Here is a 23,722-nt window from a genome sequence, read left to right as displayed (position 1 = left end):
CCCTGTATACAGGATAAATCGGTGTAGATAATGAGTGAGTGAGTGAGGTTTCACACTTTTTTTAAACAAAAAAATCTAACCTATTTAAAAATCTAATCCTGAACCTTCGCTAAAGGCATGGATAGATGGATGATTTAATCCATTCAAGTAAATTTATTTAACCTGCTACTGCTGTAATACAATAATTTCCCCTCACAGGAACAATAAAGAATATCTATCTATCTATCTATCTATCTATCTATCTATCTATTTAAATAAATAAAACGAAGGGTGCAGACTATGGAATTCTTTTTTTGTGCGTAAACTTTCCTTATGCATTTGAATTTCTGTAAGATTGTTCTTAAAAAACTGTTTATGATCTTAGGGTAAAAGAAGGACGAGCCTTGTTTCCTTCACAGATTCCTTCCTTCTTTTTTTAATACATACGAGATATGCATTTTTATCTATCTATCTATCTATCTATCTATCTATCTATCTATTTGAAATGAGGACATGTTATGGTGTGTGTGTGTCTGTGAAAAAACTGACAAATATGCGACCAAATGAATTTTTCACATGGAGGGAAACACAGTAATAGAACATACTAAAATTATACATGCAATTATATAAATGTAAATATAATTTTCATTGTGCTGAACTAAATCAGCATAACATTTCAATGTTTGGAATGTCATCCGAGAGAGAGAGAGAGGCAGATAGAGAGAGAGTAAGAGACATAGAGTGAAAGAGAGAGAGGCAGATAGAGAGAGAGTGAGAGACATAGAGTGAAAGAGAGAGAGGCAGATAGAGAGAGAGAGAGAGAGAGAGAGAGAGAGAGAGAGTAAGAGGGAAAGAGACACTGATAAATGGTGACAGAAAGAGATAGAGACAGAGAGAAAAACAGATATAGAGAAAGAGAGAGACAGCGATATAGAGAGAAATAGAGAGAGAGGCAGGGAGAGAAAGTGGGAGAGAGACAGAGATAGATGGTGACAGATAGAGAGAAACAGAAATGGAGGCAGACAGAGACAGAAAGAAACAGAGATAGATGGTGACAGAAAGAGATAGATAGAGACAGACAGAGAAAAAAACAGATGAAGAGAGAGAGAGAGACAGCGACATAGAGAGAAATAGATAGAGGCAGAGAGATAGACAGAGACAGAGAGAGAGAGAGACAGAGACACAGATAGAGAAAAACAGACAGACAGAAAGTGACAGAGAGAAAGAAACAGAGAGAGAAAAGGGGGTGAGAGGGTTTACTGCTTGAATCCTAATTATCCTCCCTGATTGATAAGTAGTGCACTAGATAGTGTACAGGAAGTCAATATTTCCCCGCACTCACATGCAGCCTACAAATCCATGCAGGACTCGACCACTATAAAGGTGAGCCGACGCCGGAAAATCCTTCTTATCTGCGACCACTTCCTCTGTTCATAACAGACCAATCATATTGGGTTACATAAGGTGTTATGCCATTTGGCCCCGCCCTCACCTTTCTGAAACAGCCAATCAGCGCTGATTCCTGGCAGCTCCACTGCGAGTTAGGAGGCCGAGCCAAAGGCAGGTAACTGAAAAAAAAGGTGTAGTGAGAAAAGGCTGGAGGGCTTGTTATGGGGTTAGCGTGAGAGAAACTCCAAATTCTGTCCACCCTTCTTTACCAGTCAAACCAGTAACTCCGGATAGAGCACACTCGAGCAGGTAGAGTCTCCGGCCGCACTTTCTGCTGCGTTCTTAATCTTCTTTCCTCCACTTCGTCTGTACTGTATTATTGAATTTCCAGCTCTTTTGTTTGCTTCCCTTTTATCACTCGGAGAAAGGTGAACTCTCGTGTTACTTTGTTACTTTTTTTTTTTGTTTTGATCTTTGCTCTTAATTGTTGTAGTTTTTACCCTTGTGGTCCCTGATGGCTTCGCACAGTGATACTCTGGTGGTGTTCTTTGGGGCAACAGCTGGTGCAAATGGGGGTAAACTGGGGTCGGATGAGAGGGAAATAATTCTGTTGGTGTGGCAAATTGTGGATCTACATGAGAAAAAGGTATGGACCTTTCCACTCGTTGTAAGGTTCTTTTCCCCTCTAACTTTACCCACGCAGGCTTACAGTTTTGTAGATTAAAGCCATTCCACCTTGACAGCTGACATTTATCAACGAGGTACGCTTTCAACTTTAAGCTTAGTATAAACATATATTCTATTTATTTAGTCATTGTAATTATTATTATGTATGCATATACAAGTTAACTTGGCTTAGTATATAATATAAGGAGCCTATGGTTTAAAGCTATTCTGTAGAAGTGAAGCAGGAGAAAGCGTGCCTGTTGTGGGAGCATGTCAGCGCCCTGAGGTCAGTCACCCTGCGCCTCAGACAGCGCCTAATGCTTTGCAGCTCTACTACACACTCCTTCTCACTAAATTAATCCTTTCACAGACATATCCTAGTTTATCATCGCTAATTGTGTATGGTGTGCTGTTTGTTTATGGTGTAGGCCGTTTTTATTTTATGTCCGAGTTATGTTAACTAGCTCACAGAATTCTTCTAAATAAAGCAAACAAGCTGTTTTTTTGTTTTTTTTTACTCCTTTTCAAAAGGTGGGAAAACTTCAGCAGCGCCTGGTTAAACCAGACACTTTGGAATTAACAGATCAGTGTAAAGAGGACACGGGATTGAGTGTGGATGAAGTTTGTAAAGCAGAGCCTCTGGACACGGTTCTTCAACAGGTGACCTGCATTTTCATTTAAATTGATTGATTACCTGTGTGTAAGGGGGGAGGGGTTTGTTTTCCGCGCATGCGCTTTGCGGGGAGATCACTTCCCCTTCACTTCCACTTCACTTGCATTTAGCTCCGTTTTACTCACCTTGGGGAAAAAAAAAGTTTTCAACACTCCTTAAAAGCTAAAATGTGTGTCTAAATCAAGAAAGTGTATTTTAGTTGACGTTAAAACAGACATAAGTCAAACAAATCCGGTCTGGTCAGATGAGCGTTTTCTTAGCTAGCAGGAGCGTTTGCGCATGCGCAATTCCATTCTCTGAATTAATGCACGCGCATAAATGCTTGGCTCTTAATATACTCTTATTGTGAATCTATTTAATGGCTTATATATATATATATATATATATATATATATATATATATATATATATAAAGTGGTGCGGTGGTGGTTCAAGTTCGCGCTCTGCCATGTTGCCATTGTTGGGCCCTTGAGCAAGGCCCCTATCTCTGTCTGCTCCAGGTGTGCCGTATAATGGCTGACCCTACGCTCTGACATTTGCACCCATATATATATGTGTGTGTGTGTGTGTATGCACACAAGGTAAGTGTGTATACACCGTTTTAACCTGATTGTATTTTATGCCAAAAGCATTCTCTGCTAAGGTAACACAGGATAGACAGACTAACACAAAATGCGTGCAGTATTGTTTTACTGTAGGGCAGTTTGATAAGGTAAGACAAACAGTCAGAACCCCAGCTTCAGGACCAGGCCTAAATGTCTGCTTCCTTCGAGGAGTGGGATTTCGGATGACATTTTAAGAGGTACACTTGAGAAACAAAGCTGGGGCTTTAAAAATGGCAAGACACCGAAAACCTGCTGCTGTACTCAGAGAATGGTCTGCCGTGTCCAATGAAGTTTTGGGATTTGTTCTCTGCTTTGTGAACATGTGTTGATAAATATTTTTTATTTTTTTATTTGGGCTATTGTTCTTGCAGATGAAATAGACCCTATAACTGACCTTGACGCAACATTTGTTGCCCTAGGTCTGTTAATTGTTAGTGAAATAATGGACTATGAAGTAGGGTTGCAGTATTTTAAATGGGCCTTGTACAAATACTTTCGACATGATGGTCCAATGTCATGTATTTACTTTTGAAGGAAAGCGAAGCAACATTTTTGTGCTACAGCACAATATCAGTAGCTATCAATATCTTTACACTTCAATTTCGCACTACAGGCGAAATTCTTGTTTTTCTATCATCTCGCATCAAAGTGCAAAGACTCAAAACCTGTTCTGCCTGTTAACCAATAAAACCCGGACAGATTCTGGGGGTTAACGGGAATTAATTGTAGTTCCCATGGAAATATGATTGGATGTACTGTATGTGTTATGAACAGGTATGTTTTAAGTCATGACTATCACACATAAAAAAAACAAACAACGACAGAAGTTTTTAAGTTAATTGTTTGTCCACAAGTTTCATTATTGAATTGGAAGATCGTGACAGATAAACGTGTCTTACAAACACGTGGAGGTTTAGTTGAGGCGGAACCGTGAACCGCTGTGTGCATGCAGGTTCTCGAGTCTAAAACGAGCTTTATTGTGTTCTGCAGTCGATGCATTCACACAGTCTGTAGTTTTATCTGAATTGTTTGTATATGGGTAAACTCGGGAGCTGAGCAGGGAGGCTTTTGGCTGCCGTGGAAAACTGCAGGCCTGGTCATGTTTTATCCCAATGAGCTCTGCTGACACCTGTAAGACGGAATGTTTACTTGGGAACGCTCCTCCCCGGCCCCTGCTGTAAATGTCACTGGCTTGAGGGGGAAGGATAAACAGGTCAGAGAATGGAGGAGACGTCGACGTATTGTTCCTGGCTGTGTGTGTCCAGGGCATAATTGCTTTAAAGACCAGGATGCAGACTGTTTTTAGTTTGTTGTGGCATGCGTAGGTATGTTTTGACAAAAGCCGCATGTTGCCAAACGTGTTTCACAACCTGCCTGCCCCAAGAATTTGTTTGCAGTCAGTTGATCTGTCCCCACCCCCTACTATTTCATAACTGAAACCAGTCATTACTAGTCCTGCAAACAGATATATTGAGCTATCTGGACTGGATTATAGGTTTTTCTCTTGACTGAAGTAGAGTAGGGTGATTTTAAAATAAATCTGACGTTCTCAGCTTTGTATTCTCTCCCCAGTTTTACTCATCCTAACCTCACTTTTTTCTGCATTTACAGTACATGCATGCGCCTCTTAAACAAATGTTGCATGCTTAAATACACCCATGTGTGTTTGCACGGCACAAAATGTCAAATTTGCTTAAAGTTTTATGCTGTGTATTTTATCAGGCACCGTTTTTTAGTGTCGTGTCTAACCTTGGTACATTTGATTTCCTGACCAGTCTGTTAAGAAGCAGCAATGTGTCTTAAACTGACACATGCACACTTTCTCTATCGCTCATACCGCACTATATTTCCGTAGACTTACTCAACACCGTGTTTATATTCTGACCTGGTGTTATATTTTTAAAATGCTCTTTCCTGTATGGTTTGTGCGACACGTTCGTTTCCGTTCGGCCGCACTTGCAACATCTGACTTCAAATGCGGTTTTGTCACTAGAAGGCCCTGTAAAGATTAACCAGTAAAATCAATTTCTCCCTGCATTACCCCAGTGAAGGGAAATACTTTCTCGTACTAACGCACTGCAGTAGTCGTGTTCCTCAAAATAGATCTCTATGTCTCAGGATTTAAAAACAACCTTCGCCCGGGTCTCTTCAGGCTTTAGGCTTTAACGTTTGTTGAACTGAACTATTGATCTGGGGGCTTTTCAGTAACCGCATGCTAATCTTGTCTATTTTAGGCTTTTTGAAGTTCTTTTTAAAAGTCTTGTAGGTAAAAATGTAATAAATGTGTTAATTAATTTATGCAAGCATTTAACAAAAATAGTACTATAATAAAAGATAACGATAACGATGTTAATTGTGTTTAAATGCCTGGTTTATGATAGACCGCTCCTTTTTAAAAAAATTTTTCCTTTCTAAAGCTGCTTTATCGTTTCCTTGATGTTTCAGTAATTAACCAGCCAGCGATGTGTCCTTTAGCCGCCCTCAGCTCACTTTCTAAACATCTCAAACACTCCGGTGTACACGAGTAACCTGCTGCTGTAGGTCAGACGACTCTCGTCTGACCAGCGCCAGGTTCGGATTCCGTACAGAGCCGGTGTTGTGCCGTGGGCGCTTTTGTGCCTGACTGGCTCTGCACCTGCCTTTTCACAGTGCCTCTATTGGTTTGCGCCGATGCTGCGTGCATGCACGTGTTAAAAAAAAAAAGACAGGTTTTTCATGGAGATAAAGAGAACATGGAGTGCGAGGGAGATGTGAGCCATCCGGTAAGCTTGGGTCTGGGCTGGTAGTAGCATGTCTGCTTCTGTAACAGGGCAGGGCAGCACACCTGCGGAGTCGCTGGGAGGAGAGCGGTCTCATTAGTGCCACCCTAATTTATTATCATGGCTTGTGGAACGTGTACGATCAAATCGATGTTTTGCATTTTTTTCTCCCGTATAAAAGAAAAACTGTAGCACTAAATGATTGAACAAGCTTCAAAATGGATTTAGATTCATGAGAGATATCGTTTTCTTAATATAGTTTTAGATCAAGCAGGTTTTCTTTTTTTTCCCTGTGTTGTTCCTGATCATCAAACACTCAAGTAGCTTAGAGGTTAAGTAGGCGTTAATGTGTTTGTTGAATTACACTCTGATATAGTGATAAGGTTTTTTTTGTGTGTCTGTGTTACTGTTGCTTTAAGCTCCTGTATTAGACACTCCCAGTGCTTTATCTTCCTTTCCTGAGCGTTGTGTGCGTGTTCACACTAAGCGTTAAGTAAGGCCTTAGGGGAAAGGTTAAAGTTCAGTTCCCTCAGTCTAGCTGATGCCACGGCTGCTTCGGGTTATTCTGACAATCACATCTCATCCTTGGCAACTCCGTTAAAGTCCTTTAGTTGCATGGATTGTTTTCACCGACATGAAACACTGACCTGTCAGAAATGAGCACAACTCTTTGACGCGTTTAGAATAGAATTGAACAGATAATGTGTGTTGTGTTGAGGAGCTTCTGCTCCGGTGATGCTCAGCTTCAGCTGTGTTTTTGTCTGTCTCGTGCTTGTTGTTTTGGCTCTGAGGTAAGACCAGGGCGTGGCACACACATTGCTCCCAAACCTTTTTGCGGGGCAGGAGTTAATCCAGGTGTTGATTTGTGCAAGGTGGGGCGTGATAGCTGTGACCAGGGCTGTAAGCAGACGCACAGACGCGGCGTCGGCTCAAACCGCTGCTTTGTGTCATTATAATAAGTTCTCTACTGGAGTATGTTTTTACTTAAGAGCCTTCTGACATCCAAGTGTGACAACTCCCGTTGCAGTGCTGTCAGTCATGCGGGACTAGTTAACGTGCATGTGTGCGCTCTCGGGCCGTGCCTGATGGTCGAAGGTTTGGAATTGATATCTTTTGGGACGTGAGTCTGAAACTGTTGTCTAATTTGGATCATGTTAATATGTTTTTATTTGCCCAATCCACACTATCTTGTTTGAACTTGTCAGTTCGATCATGCTTTTTACTGGGATTTGATTGTTTCTGCCTGCTGCCTAAGCTCACCCTAGGGCATGGACGTGTTGCGAAACGCTGCTGTTTGTCAGATTAGCGCTCCACCCCTGAAGGAACTCTCCACCCTGTCTATGTCATTGTGTCCTCAAGCTCCAAGACACACCGTGTAATCTGTAAAACGTTGATTACCCAGACCAGGAACAGCACCAAATTTAATCTTGGGTTTTAAGACTCACTTATTACACATTGCGATGTTCTAACAGATTCGTGACCTCAATCCCGCACTGCTGGATATGATGTTGCTGGCACTTTATTATGGAGTGGATTACAGAAACATTTTCTAGTTTGGGACTGCTGGAGTATTTTTAACAGCTCTTTACTCAGAACGTCTCGAGATACGAGACAGGAGACAGTTTTGACGGTCCATCTACCTTCAAACCTTCCTGTCTTTAATGATCAATACTAACTCTTTAAGGTCACGCCAGGGTCATACAAGCAAACAGTCTGACAATAAAAAGTACATTTCTGAATATTAGCCAAATACTGAGCTAACCTTTTTTTTATTTATTTTTTTTATCTATTTTTATAAGGTTACCTTTGTTAAAATGTTTAGAGCCTGTTAATGAATGGTGTATTTCATTATAATGCGTTCCTTACATATACACACATTCTTACAAGTCTTGCATATTTCTTAATGTTTCTTGAAAAAAAAAAAAATACAATTTATATTTTATTTTTAAAAACCGGTTCTGCTTGAGTGAATGTTTCGTTGTAAAATATTCGCTCATATTAAAATAAAAGACCAAATGTGGGGTGTTCAAGTGAAACCGGGACTTGCAGTGAAATTTGTACTTAATGAAGGTGTTTTAAGAAAAAAAACCATTTTAAACATAGTGTGGCGATGAGACTCAGTGACTAGCCTGCAAACGTTTTAAAGAAGGCTGTACGTCTGTGAATGACTCTCCTGGCTAAGGTGACATGAAGCCCACTGCAGTTCCCTTAAACATTTAAGCAAGCGAGCACCCAATCCCATAAAATCAACAGATAACTCGTCACCAACTTGTGTATGCAGAGATGGATCGGTGTTTGGGAACTGTACATACGATCATTCACATACACCAGTTGCACAATACCGGAACTCGACTGGGAGTGATTGAAAAAATCGCTCTTCAAGACGCGTTTCACCAAGTATTTGAGCCATTTTTAAGGAGTTCCCGGGAGGCCAGCGTTTCAGACATGAAGCAGGCAGTCGGATTATGGCTTCGGCGTACTGAGAAAATGTTCCACCCTTATGATGGAAAGGTTGCCTGTGTTCAGATCAGTTCTGGGTTGATCCTGGATGATGATTGTCTGGCAGAAATAAGCTTAAAAATACAAGTTAGTAGTAACAACAACAACAATAATAAAAAGCAGAAAGCTTTAAACTAAATGATGTTTTCTTCCAGCATTATGGTTTGTGTTTTTTATTTTTATTAATGATTTATTTGATCCGATGATGAATTATGGATATTTTCCATGTGCGAGGACTTATTTGGTTAGTAGCAACCCTCTGTCTGCCCTCTCTGTGTGTGTGTGTGTGACATGCTTCAACATGTATGTTCACAATTTCTCACATAGTTTTTACTCTTTTTTTTTTTTTTTTTTTTTTTTTTTTTCTTTTCGATGTGTGTGGCTGTGAACACACTTTTCTGTGACAGTTAAAATCCCTTAGCTAGGTAAAAATTTAGTTCATTATTTAGTGTACATGCCCAAAGGTTTGCTCATGTCGATGAACTAAAACGCTGTTCGAACTTTAAAACGCAGCGATATTGAGTTCATGTGGCGTCAGATTTAGAGAAATGCTCTCAGACTGGTAGGGCTGGTCCATACCCAATTACTGTGTGCGATCCACACCAAGGGTGGAAACTAATTAGGGTTTGTTCAAACAGACTAAACAGTGCATATGTGAAAACACCCTTGTAGAGTTAACACGAGACGTTTGTAGTGTGAATCGTCCTGTGTCCTAGTGAAGTGGCCGTGGTAGTGTTTCAGGAAGTGGACAGAAAAACAAAACTCTTCTCAGAGAGAAACATGTTTTGTTGAATTAGGGCGTTTCATGGCTGGAGAAAAGCGCTTAAGTATCATGTTAATAGTTTTACTGTAGCTTATGCATGCACTTAAAATCTTCAGTATCTGAGTGTGCTTGGGTGCGCTAACTCAAACCTGTAGTTAGTTCGCACAAATCTAAATCGATGTTCTAGTTGGTGCATTTTCCTCTCGGTTCTGATTCTTCCCTCATCAAGAAAAGTCTGTGTAATTCATGTACGCATTCGTATAAGTCCTATAAGAATTTTTTTCTTCTTTTTTTTGGGCGATTATACCAAACACAACTACGCCAACGGGATCCCAAGTGGACATTGAGAAATCTACAAAATACAATTTGTGCTTTACAAAACGACATGCTGCATACATTTGACTGAGAAGAAGCAGGAAGTAAATATCGAGCATGTTCAACGACATGCTGAACTTCAGCTTGTTAGTGCAAAGACGTGCGAGTATGCAAACATGCGACGTGCACCTGGCTACACCTGCTACAGCTCCGGCTTGGGGCAAACTTAGAGTGCTCCTTATAGTATAGCTGGTCTGGATCTAGGTCAGGTCATGTTCTCGGCTCGCGTCAAATAAACTGCTCTGGATTAGTCCAGGACTGTTAAGACCGTTGAGTTTTTACTAGTTAAGTGGGTGTGTTCGGCTTTTAGAAGGCTTTTTTATTTTAATTATGTAATTTAATGTATAATTATTTAATTATTAAATTACTGATAATTTGATCCAGAGCATCACAAAAGCGACACCTTTCACCTTTTATTAGGCACATAATACAGTACTGTGACTATGACTTTAAACGGTTGTTTTTCATTTCATTCTTTTTTTTTTTTTTTTTTTACTTTTGCATTTTAAGTAGTTAACTTATAAATGAAATTGTATCTGAACTGCTAATGAGCGCAAATGTTGGTGATGCATTAGATAAAATATCTTTTTGAGGAGCTTAAATATATATATATCAAAAAAATCACTTTTAATTCCACATGTTGCAGGATTTATTTATTTGTTTTTGATAAACATAGACAGGCCTTTTAGTGTGTTTGCTTATTATGGTATTAGCATGGGATATAACATTATAGTGCTCCTAAATAAACATAAATCAGTATCTGGAACTGTAATGATGCAAATTCATTCGACTTTGTTCAGGTTTGTTCTGTATGCAGTGATGTGTTCGAAAAAGGTCCGGTCAGCTACCTGGCTGTTGCATACATGTTTTTTTTTTTTTTTTTTGCGTCCTCTGATTGTTTTATCATCACCTTGGACCCCTTGAGTGCTAACTGTATTGTTCATTTTCATAATACGTTTGAAAAACCTTGAATAAACATTTTCTTCCTTTTTGTTTCCCTCTAGTTCCAGCAAGCCGTATCAGCAGAACTTAAAGCTCTGGGCAGAAGCTCCTACAATCTGTGCGTGGACGGACCCCTCCTCGTCCGACAGGCCCTCCATCCCGAGGCTTCCAAAAAGGTTACAGACGGATATTTATTCAAATATGATGTGTGAACATTGTAAACAGAAATAAATGTGTCTTTATGGAAGGAGGAGGCAAAAGTAAGATTTGCATTAGAAAGGTTTAAAAATTTTTTTTTTTACAGTTTATCTTGTCAAGATACAACCCACACCGTAAACCACATTTATCAGATAATTAGTTTAATAAGACCTCCAGACAATAAAGGCAGTGTATAACATCGTGTTCTCAGTTTACGCAAACGTTTGCACTCGGATGTACAAACCGATATTTCGAAGCATGCTTGCTTACTGTCCTTTTTAAAAAAAAAGTATTATTTTATCTTATTATAATTTCTTTAGGAGCTTGTTTAATTAAGTGACTAAACATTACTGCACAAAATCTTATTGATAATTAATCAAGTGGTGGTGATCTGATAAAAAATAAATGTTTCTTTTCCTGTTAGAATTTGGTCCTGCCGGAGTGCTTTTACTCATTTGTCGATTTGAAAAGAGAGTTTCACAAATGCTGTCCCAACGCCGGTCCGGTAAAAGACCTCACGCTTCCCTCCATGCTCGAATGTATCCTTCCTACAATTTTGCTGCTAATTGCTCCAATATTATTCCTGACCTCCATGCTGTGTGTGTATAAAGTCTATGTATATAAATCTACTGTAGTGTTTGTCCCTTAACCCATGCCCTCAGATTTGTGCCTCCCAGCAGTAAGCGAGCAGAGGGCAGGAGTGAGGGAGGTGAAGAGCATGATGACAATCATCCAGCACATCCTGGCTGAGCCATACGGTCAGTCCGCTCATTCCTCCTCCTCCACTTAATGTTGTCTATAGATCTTTTTTAAAAAAGTAATAAGGATACTAATTTGCAGAAGTTCGATTTGTACACCACCTATGACAAATATCTGATTCCTCATATTGTTCTGGGGTCGAATCCCAAAAAGTGTGACATGGAAAGCTGGTGTGCTGAAGTGGGTTCTAGGTAGGGTGTAGAATCCCTCGTTCCACACACTAAGTAGTGCTCTTAATCATGGGGTTTGAGAGTTCAATCTTGTGTTAGAAGAGCAACACGGTAAGTTTGACTTTATTTGAGGCAATTCGGAAGGACTTGGAATCAAATACTACAGAGTCAAAGTGTAGTTAAAGGTGACGGGTGTGTTTGAAAAAGAGACGTTCTACCATGACTTATTTTGTACTGGGTTTTGATAAGTGACGTCTCTTTTGCTGCCCGGCATGAGCGGGACCATGGCGGACAGACGTGACGATTTCAGGTGTATAAAAGGTCTATACAGTTTCACTTCATTTCCTCAATCAAAGTAACTGTTGCAGGATCTAATAAAGTGTTATCGGGTGTGAATATGCTGCTACAGTTTATTGCGTCAGTATTCAGTTTCAGATCATTTTTCGTTTTGCTTTAAGGAAGTACGCTATAATTAAAGACACTTGGGGAGGAGCTATTAATATCCATATTAAATATTATGAAATTAAATACGTAAAGAACAAAATATCTGCTCTTAGCTGAAATGTGCATTACAATAAGAAGATGCAGGATAAAACCAGTTTTGCTTGTTGCCCATGGCAATGAAAACACTGTCGAGTGATGTATTCTTTTTTTTCTTCTTCTTCTTCTTTTGTTCAAGCAGATTGAGTAAAGTTTTCATGGTTTGCTGTCTAGTTTTGTAACTCGCTATGCAGCAGATTGTATGGCTGAAATAAATGTCAGCTATATGTGGAGTAAAGGTCCTGCTAAATTGTTAACATGTATAAAACCTGCAGTTATTCAAGGACATTGAGCTCATAGTGTCAAAACGAATGCTTAAATCCCTTTAAGCAAAAACATGTCAAAGGCATAAACTGCGTAGAGTGCAGACCTCAGAAATAATCTGTTTTATATCTATATATAGAACATCTATATCTGTTATATATCTTTCATCTTTTTTTAAGGGTAGACATTGGACATTTTTTCTATTGTAAAGGAATATTCTGTTCAAGCAGGCGATGGCGTTTTCACTGACTCGCATAACTGTTTTAAAATGTGTCGGTTAAATATAAAGTTTTAACTGGAATTTACATTGTTGCTTAAACAACTCTTTTTAAAAAAAAAAGTTTTTTTTTCTCCCCCAGGTCACAAATTTTCCTTGATTGAAACGGTTAAATACAAGTTTGAATCTGGAGCCTGGTGAGTATGTTGTTAAAGTCGCATCCCCCCCATCCTGGCCCTGGAGGATTAACCCCTTACAGGCTTGTTTATAAGCCGATGACTAGAGTTAGAGATGTTGACGAGGGAAAACGCACTCCGGTGTCAGGATTGGGTTCAAGCATCGTAAGAGTGATGTTTCAAACTGACAGTTTGAAGCCAGAGTAAAAACGGTGTTGTCTCGTTCCGTCCTGCAGCAGTAAGACAGAAGCTGTGGACAGCGAGACGGTGATCAGAGCCAGAGGGTTGCCATGGCAATCTTCAGACCAGGACATCGCCCGCTTCTTTAAGGGCCTCAACATCGCCAAGTAAGAGCATGTCCAGGGTTTACTCAAAATCCAGTTTAGATCATGTTTGGTGATGGTTTCAGAGTGGGTTACAGTGCTCATGTGAGTAATTGTGGTGTGTGTGTGTTTGTCAGAGGTGGTGTGGCACTGTGTTTAAATGCTCAGGGTCGCAGGAATGGAGAGGCTCTGGTGCGCTTCGTAAACGCCGAACACAGGGACATGGCGCTGGAACGACACAAACACCACATGGGCAGCAGATACATTGAGGTGAGCTGCTTCACAGCCATGAGAAGATACTCAGTGTGTGTATGTGATGTTTTCCTGTCTAATGTACAGGTTTGCAGTACTAAATAAGTGTTCGATCTATTCTTCCTTAGTGAAATGTTGTAATTTTAAGCCAGAATGTCATTATGTTGTTTATTTGGAATTATTATTATATTATTATAAACCATACACCTTATTACGAATCAGAAAGATGTGTTCCCTGGGCGTATCCTGCTTTGTGCGCCATGTTCACTGGGATAGGCTTCAGGCCTCCAATGACCCTATATAAAATGAACACTTTAAAGTTCATTCATGAGGCAGCCCAGATCATAACACTCCCTCCAAGAGGGTTGTACAGTGCCATGATGCGTGCATCGCTTTATGTGCTTATTTTCTAAACCTAATGCGGCTGTTGCTCTGGAATAGGATCAATCTAGGCATGTTTTTTTTTTCTATTGATCCAAAGTCCAATCTTTATGCTCCCTTTTAAAATGAAGCCTTTTATTTAAATTTTTTTGGTTAGTCCAGTGACGAGTGGTTTTCTTATGGACACACACCTGTTTAGTTTCCACCCTGTGTGATCTCAACACATTATAAATGTGGAACTGCTTTTACTTCCGCTGTTATTATGCTATTAAGCGTTTAAGTTGTGTCCATTTTGATGATTATTATATATATATATATATATTTTTTTTTTTTTTTTGACCGCATTTCTTTCATAAAGATGGTTCAGTAAAGTCCTTACATGTTATAATAATTTAAAGCCAATTCAAGTATTTAAAACTGATTTTGAACCTTGATGCAGGTCAATAATTTATTTATTCATTTTTTTGGCCAGGCAGAGAATAAATGTCCTTGTCTCAGTCATGGTCGCTTTCTTGGTAAATATGTATTTTGTAGCTTTTATGGTTGCAAAGTACATGTAATGATGTACTTTAACTAAAAGCATCATAAAAAATGAAAAAGAAAGCAAGATATGTTAATTCTGAGAACATCATGTCACCAGTGTCCACTTCAGTCCCTGAACCAACCCCACACACGATCAAAATAAGTGCTTCATTTTGATATTTTTGCTACATTTCAAACAAAAAAAAAATCAAATTTTCCTCCATACAGCCTTTAACTGGATAACATGTCGACTACTAATGTTGGATTTCGTCTTATTCATTATTTCTTCCCCACATGAACACACTATAAAAACACACTTGCCTCCCAGGTTAATTTTTCTTTTTTCCTTTTTTTTTTTCAGGTGTATAAAGCAACCGGAGAGGAGTTTCTAAAGATTGCTGGAGGTGAGTTGCTTTTTAATCAAGTGCCTGGTAATGTGTTTTGGAAGTCTTCAATTACGAATAAGACGCGCGTGCACGCACACATCAAACCACTAAACACACTAACATTTGTAGAGTGCACTTCCCCGTGATGCAGTCCCTCTCTCTCTCTTTCTCTCTTGTTTGGGTTGGATGAAAGACTCTTTTGTGAGCCATGTGCTCGTGCTGACTCACACCGAGCTGTTTCAAGAGGAAACCCTACTCTGGTGTCACCGCCGCCCCCACCTGTGCCTTACCGAGTGTGGCTTCCCCTGAGAGGGAGCACGAGCAGCGGCCACTGAAAGCCCGACTCTGCCCTCTCACGCGCAGGGTGTAAAGAGCCAGTGGCAGGCCGAGATATTGGTGCTTGTGGGCACGTGTGTGTGTGTGTGTGTGTGTATAACGGGAGTGAAAGTAGATCTCATCAATTCAACATGCACCTTTTTTACTTGCCCTTTGTGCTGACTCCTAATGGATCTATATGTGCATGTTTGATCATAGGTTTACTAAACTCCTTTAGCTTGGCAGTATTTTCCTTTTTTAATTTATTTATTTTTTTTTATAATAACATTCTGGATCTTGTATGTGTGGTCCGGTATTAAAGTCTGCATACTTAAGACAAAAGGAGGACAATACCAACAAGACATTCGTGTTTATTACAGACGTTCCTTCGTACCTGTTTTCCTTCCCCTTTCGAGCACTTATAAATTCTCAGTTATAATGTTTAAACTTTGCACTTCATATTCCACCTTTTGGATAATGTAACGTGTAAAATGCTTCAGTTTGTTTGGTTGTGACTCTTGTTTTTTTTTGCCCACCCAGGCACATCTAACGAGGTGGCTCAGTTCCTGTCTAAGGAGAATCAGGTGATCATCCGCATGCGAGGCCTGCCCTTCACCGCCACGCACCAGGACGTCCTGGGCTTCCTCGGTCCTGAGAGCCCCGTGACGGATGGCACAGAGGGCCTGCTCTTCGTTAAATATCCTGATGGAAGGCCCACGGGTGATGCCTTTGTGCTGTTTGCCTGTGAGGAGTACGCGCAGAACGCTCTGAAAAAGCATAAACAGATCCTGGGGAAGAGGTACATCGAGCTGTTCCGCAGCACGGCAGCCGAGGTCCAGCAGGTCAGCGCAGAAAGAGTCTCGGCAGAGCTTACTCTTTTTATTTATTTATTTATTTATTTATTTATTCATGTGTGTTTGTCTGTTACAGGTCCTGAACCGCTACATGTCCACTCCACTGATATCCACACTTCCTCCTCCTCCTACGATGGTTCCTGTTCCCGTTCTAGCTGCTCCGCCCTTTATCACCACAGCTAGCACCAGGGACTGCGTGAGGCTGCGCGGTTTGCCGTACACCGCCGCCATCGAGGACATCCTGGAGTTTATGGGAGAGCACACTATAGATATTAAACCTCACGGTGTTCACATGGTGCTCAATCAGCAGGTGAGACGAATTAAGGGTTGGGTAATGATTCCATTATTTTAGACTTTGAAAAATGAAACGAATCCATGAGAGATTTGGGCCATGCTTGTGTGAAAGCTGATTTTTTTGCCTGATGGATTTATTCATTACTTTAAATCTAGTTAGCCTGAAACAGCTTGATCATTGTGCCAACTCCAGTATCCCACCACAGTCAGGAACATCTACTGTAGCTCCTCCCCGGTAGCAGGTTTCAGTAATATGCTTCAGTTCGTCTGATCCGGTCCTCTTTCTGCTCGTCCCTAAGGGTCGTCCGTCCGGCGACGCTTTTATCCAGATGAAATCGGCAGATCGTGCCTTCATGGTGGCACAGAAGTGCCATAAGAAGATGATGAAGGATCGTTACGTGGAGGTGTTCCAGTGCTCCACTGAAGAGATGAGCTTCGTGCTGATGGGAGGAACGCTGAACCGGAGCGGTTTATCTCCTCCGCCGTGCAAGTTGCCCTGTATGTATACGTCCTTTACTCGATCCTGATTTCCACACAGTTAAAAGTTGTCTTTTTCAACAGAAGGATTAAAGCACATCAGTGAAGCTGTTAGGGATGTAACCAAGTGCTCAAATAATGAGTTTTTCATTTTAATGAATTTAGCAGGAAAATAAATGTTTAGATGTACAGTAATGATTTGATGTTTATCTTTTAATATGGGATGTGACGCCGTGGCTCGAAGCTGATCCTGAGATCCTGATCCTGAGATTTTATACCAAATGGTTTTAAGATATTTTTTTTTATTTTAATTGCTGCTAGATGTCTATGACTTTAAACCAATCATGCACCAGTGAAACAGTTCAGCGTTTAACCACACTGCTTACTAACTGCTTACTATATCCGTACTGTATACTATATATACAATCACTGTAGACATGTTGGTCCTGCTTGGCGGGGTGTGTCCTGCTCCATTTTTTTTTTTTTTTTTTTTTTTTTTTTTTAGTTGTTGTTTTCCAAGTGCTCTGTAGTGCTCCAAAGCCTCCTGGGATACTGCTGGCGTGTCTGAGTAACACACGCAACCTGTGCCGCAGGTCACGGTGTAGATTGTTCCTAACGCCTATCGGCATAGACGTTAAAGATTAGATTTCAGTTTATCTTGTAGGGAGCATTGTGAGCGCCTGTGGTTCTGCTGAAAGCAAATCTAGGCTGAAAGCGGAGCACTAAACGCTCCCCGACGTGCGGAGAGGCTTCTCCAGGGTCAAGGTCGGGCAGAGAATGAGTCTCTGTGTGCACAGGCTGCACCACCGGAGGGACTGCTGCTGGTTCCTGGGTTGAAACAGGGACGTGTACTGTAGATGACCTTCACTGTGAGTGTGTGTGTGTGTGTGTGGACACACCCCATAGGTGGTGAACAGGCCCTTTCTGCATTGTTTGCATATAAATATACGTGTTGATTTTTATTTTTTTTTGCCCTACTGAAGGACGGACTTTGCTCTAAACAGAAGCACAGGTGTCACACTTGCCAACCTGCTTGTTTTTTTTTTTCCCCTCGTGGGTTAGGTTACTGCGTCACGCTTCATTTACTCGCTACACTGTGAACGAGCTCAGTGATGGTTTTTACTGTCGTTCTCAAAGCACCGCTTCCTCCTTCTCCTCTCGCCTCAGGTCTCTCACCACCGACCTACGCTGCGTTTCCAGCTCCAGCTGCTATGCTTTCTGCTGAGGCAGCCCTGTATCAGCCCCCCCTGCTGGCCACTCCAAGAACTCCACAGCCGCCCACACACAGCCCGGCCCCGGCCCTTGCCTACTATTCCCCTCAGCCACAGCTGTATATGAACATGAACATGAACTACACCGCCTATTACCCCAGGTATCAGCTCAGACTGGTGTCTCTTTGCATTTCCATCGCGCAGGAATATTTTAAATAACTAGCTAATTTAGGTTAATTTGTACTTTAATCATTATGTCTAGATTGTAGTTTCAGTTAAATTTTTACTCTCTGTTATTATTATTTTTTTTTTACCCGTCAGTCCTCCAGTGTCCCCGTCCACAGTGAGTTATTTTGCAGCGCCAGGCTCGGTAGCAGCTCCGGCTACTCCTGCTATTCTGCCTCAGCACGGCGCTCTGGTGCGCATGCAGGGACTACCTTATAACGCCGGGGTTAAAGACATCCTCAGCTTCTTCCAGGGTTACCAGGTAAGAGGCTTCTACGTACTGTAGCTTACCATGATTGCAAAGAGGGCAACTGCTGATTTTGTCCTCTGTGACTCTCATGGTTGGTGTGGAATATGTATACAAACTTCATTTATTAAGTAAAATAATAATAATAATTCTAATGTTTCCAGTTTATTATATACACCTATCGTGTAACACCACAGGACACCTGTGTTTCTCTAATACATTAAGATTTCTACACTCCTTATGTAGCGGTCATGTCAGTGGTGCTGGTCCTGTGGTTTCCCTTTCCACTTGTAGATGGCTAGATAGACTGCAGAGCAACACAAGAGCCACGTTAAGTAATCATATTCCCAAAAAGTGATCAGTACAGACTGATCGATGAGCACCGATGATTATAGCTGCATAGTAATTATATGTAGTAAACTGGAACATTAGTGCTTAGTGTGTTGTGTGTTTTATTCCGGGTTTTATCATATTCCATAATTAAAGCTCACTGGACAAAAATGAGCTGCACTCAATGAGGTCACAATAGGGGACTAAATCTAACCGGATTGTTGTTGCCCTGGGTCAGAGTGCAGGGTCGGTCAAATCTCAGAACCCCTAGGGCAGAGAGGGATGAGGGGTTGTGCTCAAGCGTTGAACAGCTTGGATCACTAACCTCGAGCCTTAACCACTGAGCCACCACTGTCCATGCTAATTCTCATAAGTGAGGTTGAATCCCCCCGAATAACTAGAATTACTCCCAGAGTTTGTGTGTAGCATTTTCAAAAACCTTTTTTCATAAAAGTCTGGATGTCAATTTATATCCCTGATAAACAAGGCAGAGGAAAGGATCAAAGAAAAAAAAGAAGGAAAAAAAAATTCCTAAGACAATGTGAGGAAGAAACCTTGAGAGGAACCAGACTCAAAAGGAAGGTTTCTTGCTCTTCTGGATGACATCGGGTCGGTGTTGAAATTAATGACGAAAAATATTGACGAAAGAAGAGGCGTTTGGGCCCATTCTCTTTATATTGAACCGTTGTTGTGAATATAAATATAATTAGCTGAAAACATTAGATGAAAAGATGCATTTTAAATGTTAAGATGATTATTTTGTGTAAAAAAAAAAAAAAAAAAGCCTAGATTAACTGTAGGGTTAATTAATACCAATTATTGATAAAATGATCATTTTTTATTGACTAAAACTAGACTAAAATATGTAAGGGTTCTTGAATAAAGTTAGACTACAATGCCCAGACTTTTAGTCAACTAAAACTCGACAAACAAAAATAGGATATGATGAAAACTAACGGGTGCATTGATCCCTAAGACTGAAATTGAGAATAGCTGCCAAAATTAACACCACATCTGTTAGTGGAGTCGGTTATAAAACGGTACAAATCACTGTTCTGATGTTCGAGCATCTTTAAATAAACACAGACTGGTCTTTGATTACGGCGGTGGTTCTGGAATACAAGCTTACTTTGGTCAATTCTATCATGTTGTTCTGTTTAAACATGCAGCACAAAAGGCCACCTTTACGTCTGATGCTCTGCTTTTATGTTAACTTGCATTAATCCAGATGTTTTTGCACCAGCAGTTTTTGTCCAGGGTGCTTTATTATTTATTTACTTTTGTGCCATTAATTAAGCTTTATTAGTAGTCAGTATTCTGTGTTGTATAAACTAATGTGAGCATATTATTTAATGTGCATAAAATACAGAAATCTTTCCTATTTGGTTCATCGTACGAGTTACGCTGTATTACCATGTCCATTATTTTTATTTTTTCATTTTTTTGCTTCTTCCCTTCTCCGTATTGGCTGACAACCAAGTAGGAGTCTTCAACCGATGGTATGAACTTCAGCCCTAAGGCGTGGGTTGGACAGGGGGATGTTTAAGGGGGAAATAACTGTCTGGTGCTTTACATTTATTTCGGGGGGGATTGTGGTGTTTTGTGTGTGCTTTTTCATCCTGGTAATGTAGCAGGGTGAAATAAATGGAACTGATGTGCCACATTAGTTTCATTCCCCAGACCCGAGCTTAAAAGGTGAGGGTGTGTTTAGAGCTAGCTCACACTGTGGAACAAAACCGCTCTCCGCTTGGGTCTCGGCTATCCGAGAGCCAGAGATCACGATTAGGGGGACTGAATTCATCTCTGACACCTGGCTGAACCACTGAAATGAAACGCTGCCCACTCACCCTCCAAGTATGCTTTTAGCTGCTCAAATGGAGCTTACACAGTGTGTGTGCGCGCGTGTATGAGTGTGTGTCTGTCTCTCTGCGGGAAGAGTGTTTCCTTCGGGTGGGATTTTAGTGGTTTTACTTTTGTGTTAAACTTGTGGCACAAATGGAAGTGGAAGTTATTGTGTTTGGGTGTGCATGTGTTTCTAGATTTAGTTGTTTTGCTGTGCTTCTGTGGAAAAAGGTTTGACTAGAGATGCCTTTTTTTTTTCCTTTTTCCCCACCACGATTTATTTCAGGAAGTGATATTTATTTAGTCTTTTGTCCATTTTTTTTTCTAGCAGAATTACAAGGCGTCAAGAAATGATGGCAATGTAACTACAGTCCATGAACGGATATTAAAACAATATTATTTTTGTGTGTAGTTACTTGATTCACTTTGATTGTAGAATTATTATTATTATTATTATTATTATTTTGGTTTAATAATGGGAATCTAAATACTAGGGGCGTGTTAAGGCTAGAAAAAAAAAGTTGAGGGTGATATTTATTTATTTATTTATGGAAACCGGGAAAGTGTACATAGCCATAATCATACTGTATGCATCCCAATTTTTGTTTACCATAAATAACATATAATTACTTGATTGTATCTTGCTTTGTAGGTATTAATCGGCCACGTTCAAGTTTTTATGTTATGAATTTGGTGCAAAGCTAAATTATCCATAACCAGATGTCCATTCCTTGTGTTTTTCATTTCAAACAAATTGCCTTTTCTTTAGGCAAATTTAACGTGTTGGATTTCTGCCATTTTGTTATTTTGTGATTTTTCTCTCTTTCATCAATTGTGCTTAAATCAATTTTATTTATTTTTTATTTTTTTCACCATATTAAGTTTATCATCAAATATTACAGGTGGATACAGACCGAAACAACTGCAGGAGTTTGCAAAATGATATTACCTGATTAGGGTGTGTGTGTGTGATGTGATGTGTGTGTGATGAGGTTGTGCCACTGACTATGGGCTGTTGTGCTGTAGTACGCTCCTGAGGATTACAGCAGTGTGATGGGAGTGAGCGATCAGGCCCGTGCTCTGGTCCAGCCCAAAGAGTGGCTCTGCCTGTAGGGGGCGCTCCTCCAGGTAAGGTTTCCCACAGCTCCAGATGTGCATGGACTTAAACCAGGGTTTCTTAACTCCAGTCATCCTGACTCGGTGTGCTGCACAGTTTGATAGTCTTCCTTTTCTCGTGTGTGTGTGTGTGTGTCAGAGAAAGCTTCAGACTGTGCGGTGCAGTGAGTGGTGACTGGGGAGCAGAAACCCCGGACTAAAGTATAGAGTTGGTTTCTGTCTCTCTCTTTCTCTGTGGTTGTGATTTAACAGGTTTCTCAGCAGTCTTAAATCCTCTTATCATGTCTCCTTTCTTTTCTGTCTTCCATCATAGAGACGTCTAACTCTGAGTAAGACTAAATCCTTTCTGCATACTGACTTTTTCGACAGCGCTGCTCTCGGGTTCGGATGCTTTTTCGAGGCGCCGACATCAGCCTCCTTCCATTGTTGCAAATTTTCTTTCCCTGTCCTGGAATTGTTAACGTCTCTACAGTCCCCACTAACCCCAACTGATTTTTGTTCTCCGTAGGATAAATCATAAAGCATGCAGCATTGTTTGATTGAGAATGTTTTAACAGCAAATCGAACTTGATTTTCTTCCTGTGGGTCCCTTTTTATGCTTTTTTTTTTGCGATTTATAAAAAAAAATGAACTTTTTTTTTTTTTTTTTTTTTTTAAATCTTAAATCTACAGAATACAGGACCAGCGTGACCTGACCTGTTTAATTCTTTCCCAGCTCCAGGCGGACTCTGTGCTCGTCTTGTATAACCTGAGTGGCCAGCGGAGCGGGGAGGCGCTCGTCACCTTCCCCAGCGAGGAGGCGGCGAGACGTGCCGTGGTCGAGCGCTCCAACCTTCCCCTCTCTGGCCACCCTGTCCGCCTGATGTGCTGCGAATGAGCTAAACACTCACCACTTGAAGCCGACTCCAGGGACGAGCGAGGTCTGCACTTCACCCCGGATAACCTCCCTCTCTATCTCTCTCTCTCACTCTCTCGCTCTCGATCTTACTCAGATGCACAGGGAGCTTTTTCCTCCGTTTCTAACATGCTACTCCTGGTGAAGGTGCTACAGTAGCATGATGGAAAACTATGAACTCTATGTATATATGTATTTATACATGAAATACACATATCGTTTAAATGCCTTGTGGATATAGAGAAATGATGTATATTCTTAGTCATGTTCTTTATGCAGACTAGGCTAAATGTTAAGGCCGAACTTTCTTTAGCTCTTCCTATGGGAGAAATCCCACAACGAGGATCCACTGTGTTTTTACTCAAAGGCAGTGCAATATACAAAGGCTAAGCCATAGAGCCTGCACGTGTGATGCAAAAAAAAAAAGCAATAAAAATTACTACTGAGGCCCGTTTTGATGCCACTGCTGAATACTGCTACTAAAGCAGGTTCGCCAATCTACGCCTCATCCCGGGGACGTGTATACACCCTGCTGCACGCAAGACGTTGTGTCGTTGTCGACCATATTAAGTTTAATTGCATTGTGTAACAAACGAGACCGGGCGTGCCCCTTTAATCTGCTCGAGCAGCTTCTTAGTTTAATCGAATCCAGAACAGAGCCGTTTTATTTAATGTGAGAAACAAGCCGCTGGGATTTCGTCAGATCTGCATGCTTTCTTTTTGCAGTCTTTATTACTGAAAGACGGTTTTCTTTGCTAATCTATCTCATGTGACCGGAAAGGCCTTCGGTCATCATAGTGCCTCTACTCTTCGTTTTTGTGCCAATAATACACCAGCCAGAGGTCGATACCGGCTATAAAACACTCAGCCCGCTTCTCTGGCAACCGAGTGGGCATTTAGGAGATGTTTTTGTTTTTTGTTTTTGTTTGTTTGTTTTTTTTAAACCAAGTTTGAAACTTGTATGAAGCTGAAGATAGCATTTATGTAATGATTATAAAACAATAAAACATTATTCTGAAATATCTCAGTTCTGGTTACTCATTGTACAGTAAGTGCTATAAATAATGTCACCATTTAC

At 40.7% G+C, this 23,722-nt stretch overlaps 1 protein-coding gene across 5 annotated transcripts; it reads left to right on the top strand.

Annotated features, from left to right (window-relative positions):
* The first annotated feature begins 1,575 nt into the window (after positions 1–1,575).
* esrp2 (epithelial splicing regulatory protein 2) lies at positions 1,576–23,664 on the top strand. 5 transcript variants are annotated; one of them, XM_053493446.1, is made up of 16 exons: positions 1,576–1,677; positions 1,862–2,014; positions 2,566–2,694; positions 10,713–10,826; positions 11,273–11,387; positions 11,511–11,606; positions 12,941–12,995; positions 13,211–13,321; positions 13,435–13,567; positions 14,814–14,856; positions 15,694–15,995; positions 16,084–16,317; positions 16,601–16,799; positions 17,946–18,150; positions 18,311–18,476; positions 22,465–23,664. In XM_053493446.1, the coding sequence occupies exons 2-16, from the start codon at positions 1,883–1,885 to the stop codon at positions 22,624–22,626; spliced, it is 2,196 nt and encodes a 731-aa protein (XP_053349421.1). In that variant the 5' UTR covers positions 1,576–1,677; positions 1,862–1,882; the 3' UTR covers positions 22,627–23,664. The 5 variants fall into 5 exon arrangements, with proteins under 5 accessions (XP_053349421.1, XP_053349422.1, XP_053349423.1 ...); XM_053493447.1 differs by lacking the exon at positions 1,576–1,677 and adding an exon at positions 21,660–21,761 and having other exon boundaries at positions 1,684–2,014; positions 22,465–22,551; XM_053493448.1 differs by lacking the exon at positions 1,576–1,677 and adding an exon at positions 21,660–21,761 and having other exon boundaries at positions 1,684–2,014; positions 22,422–22,507.
* The last annotated feature ends 58 nt before the right edge of the window (positions 23,665–23,722 follow it).

Source organism: Clarias gariepinus, chromosome 3 (assembly GCF_024256425.1).
Source record: "Clarias gariepinus isolate MV-2021 ecotype Netherlands chromosome 3, CGAR_prim_01v2, whole genome shotgun sequence".
In the NCBI taxonomy this organism is placed as follows: Eukaryota; Metazoa; Chordata; class Actinopteri; order Siluriformes; family Clariidae; genus Clarias; species Clarias gariepinus.
The sequence above is the reverse complement of the archived record's forward strand: the minus strand, read 5'-3'. Positions and strand labels throughout refer to the sequence as shown.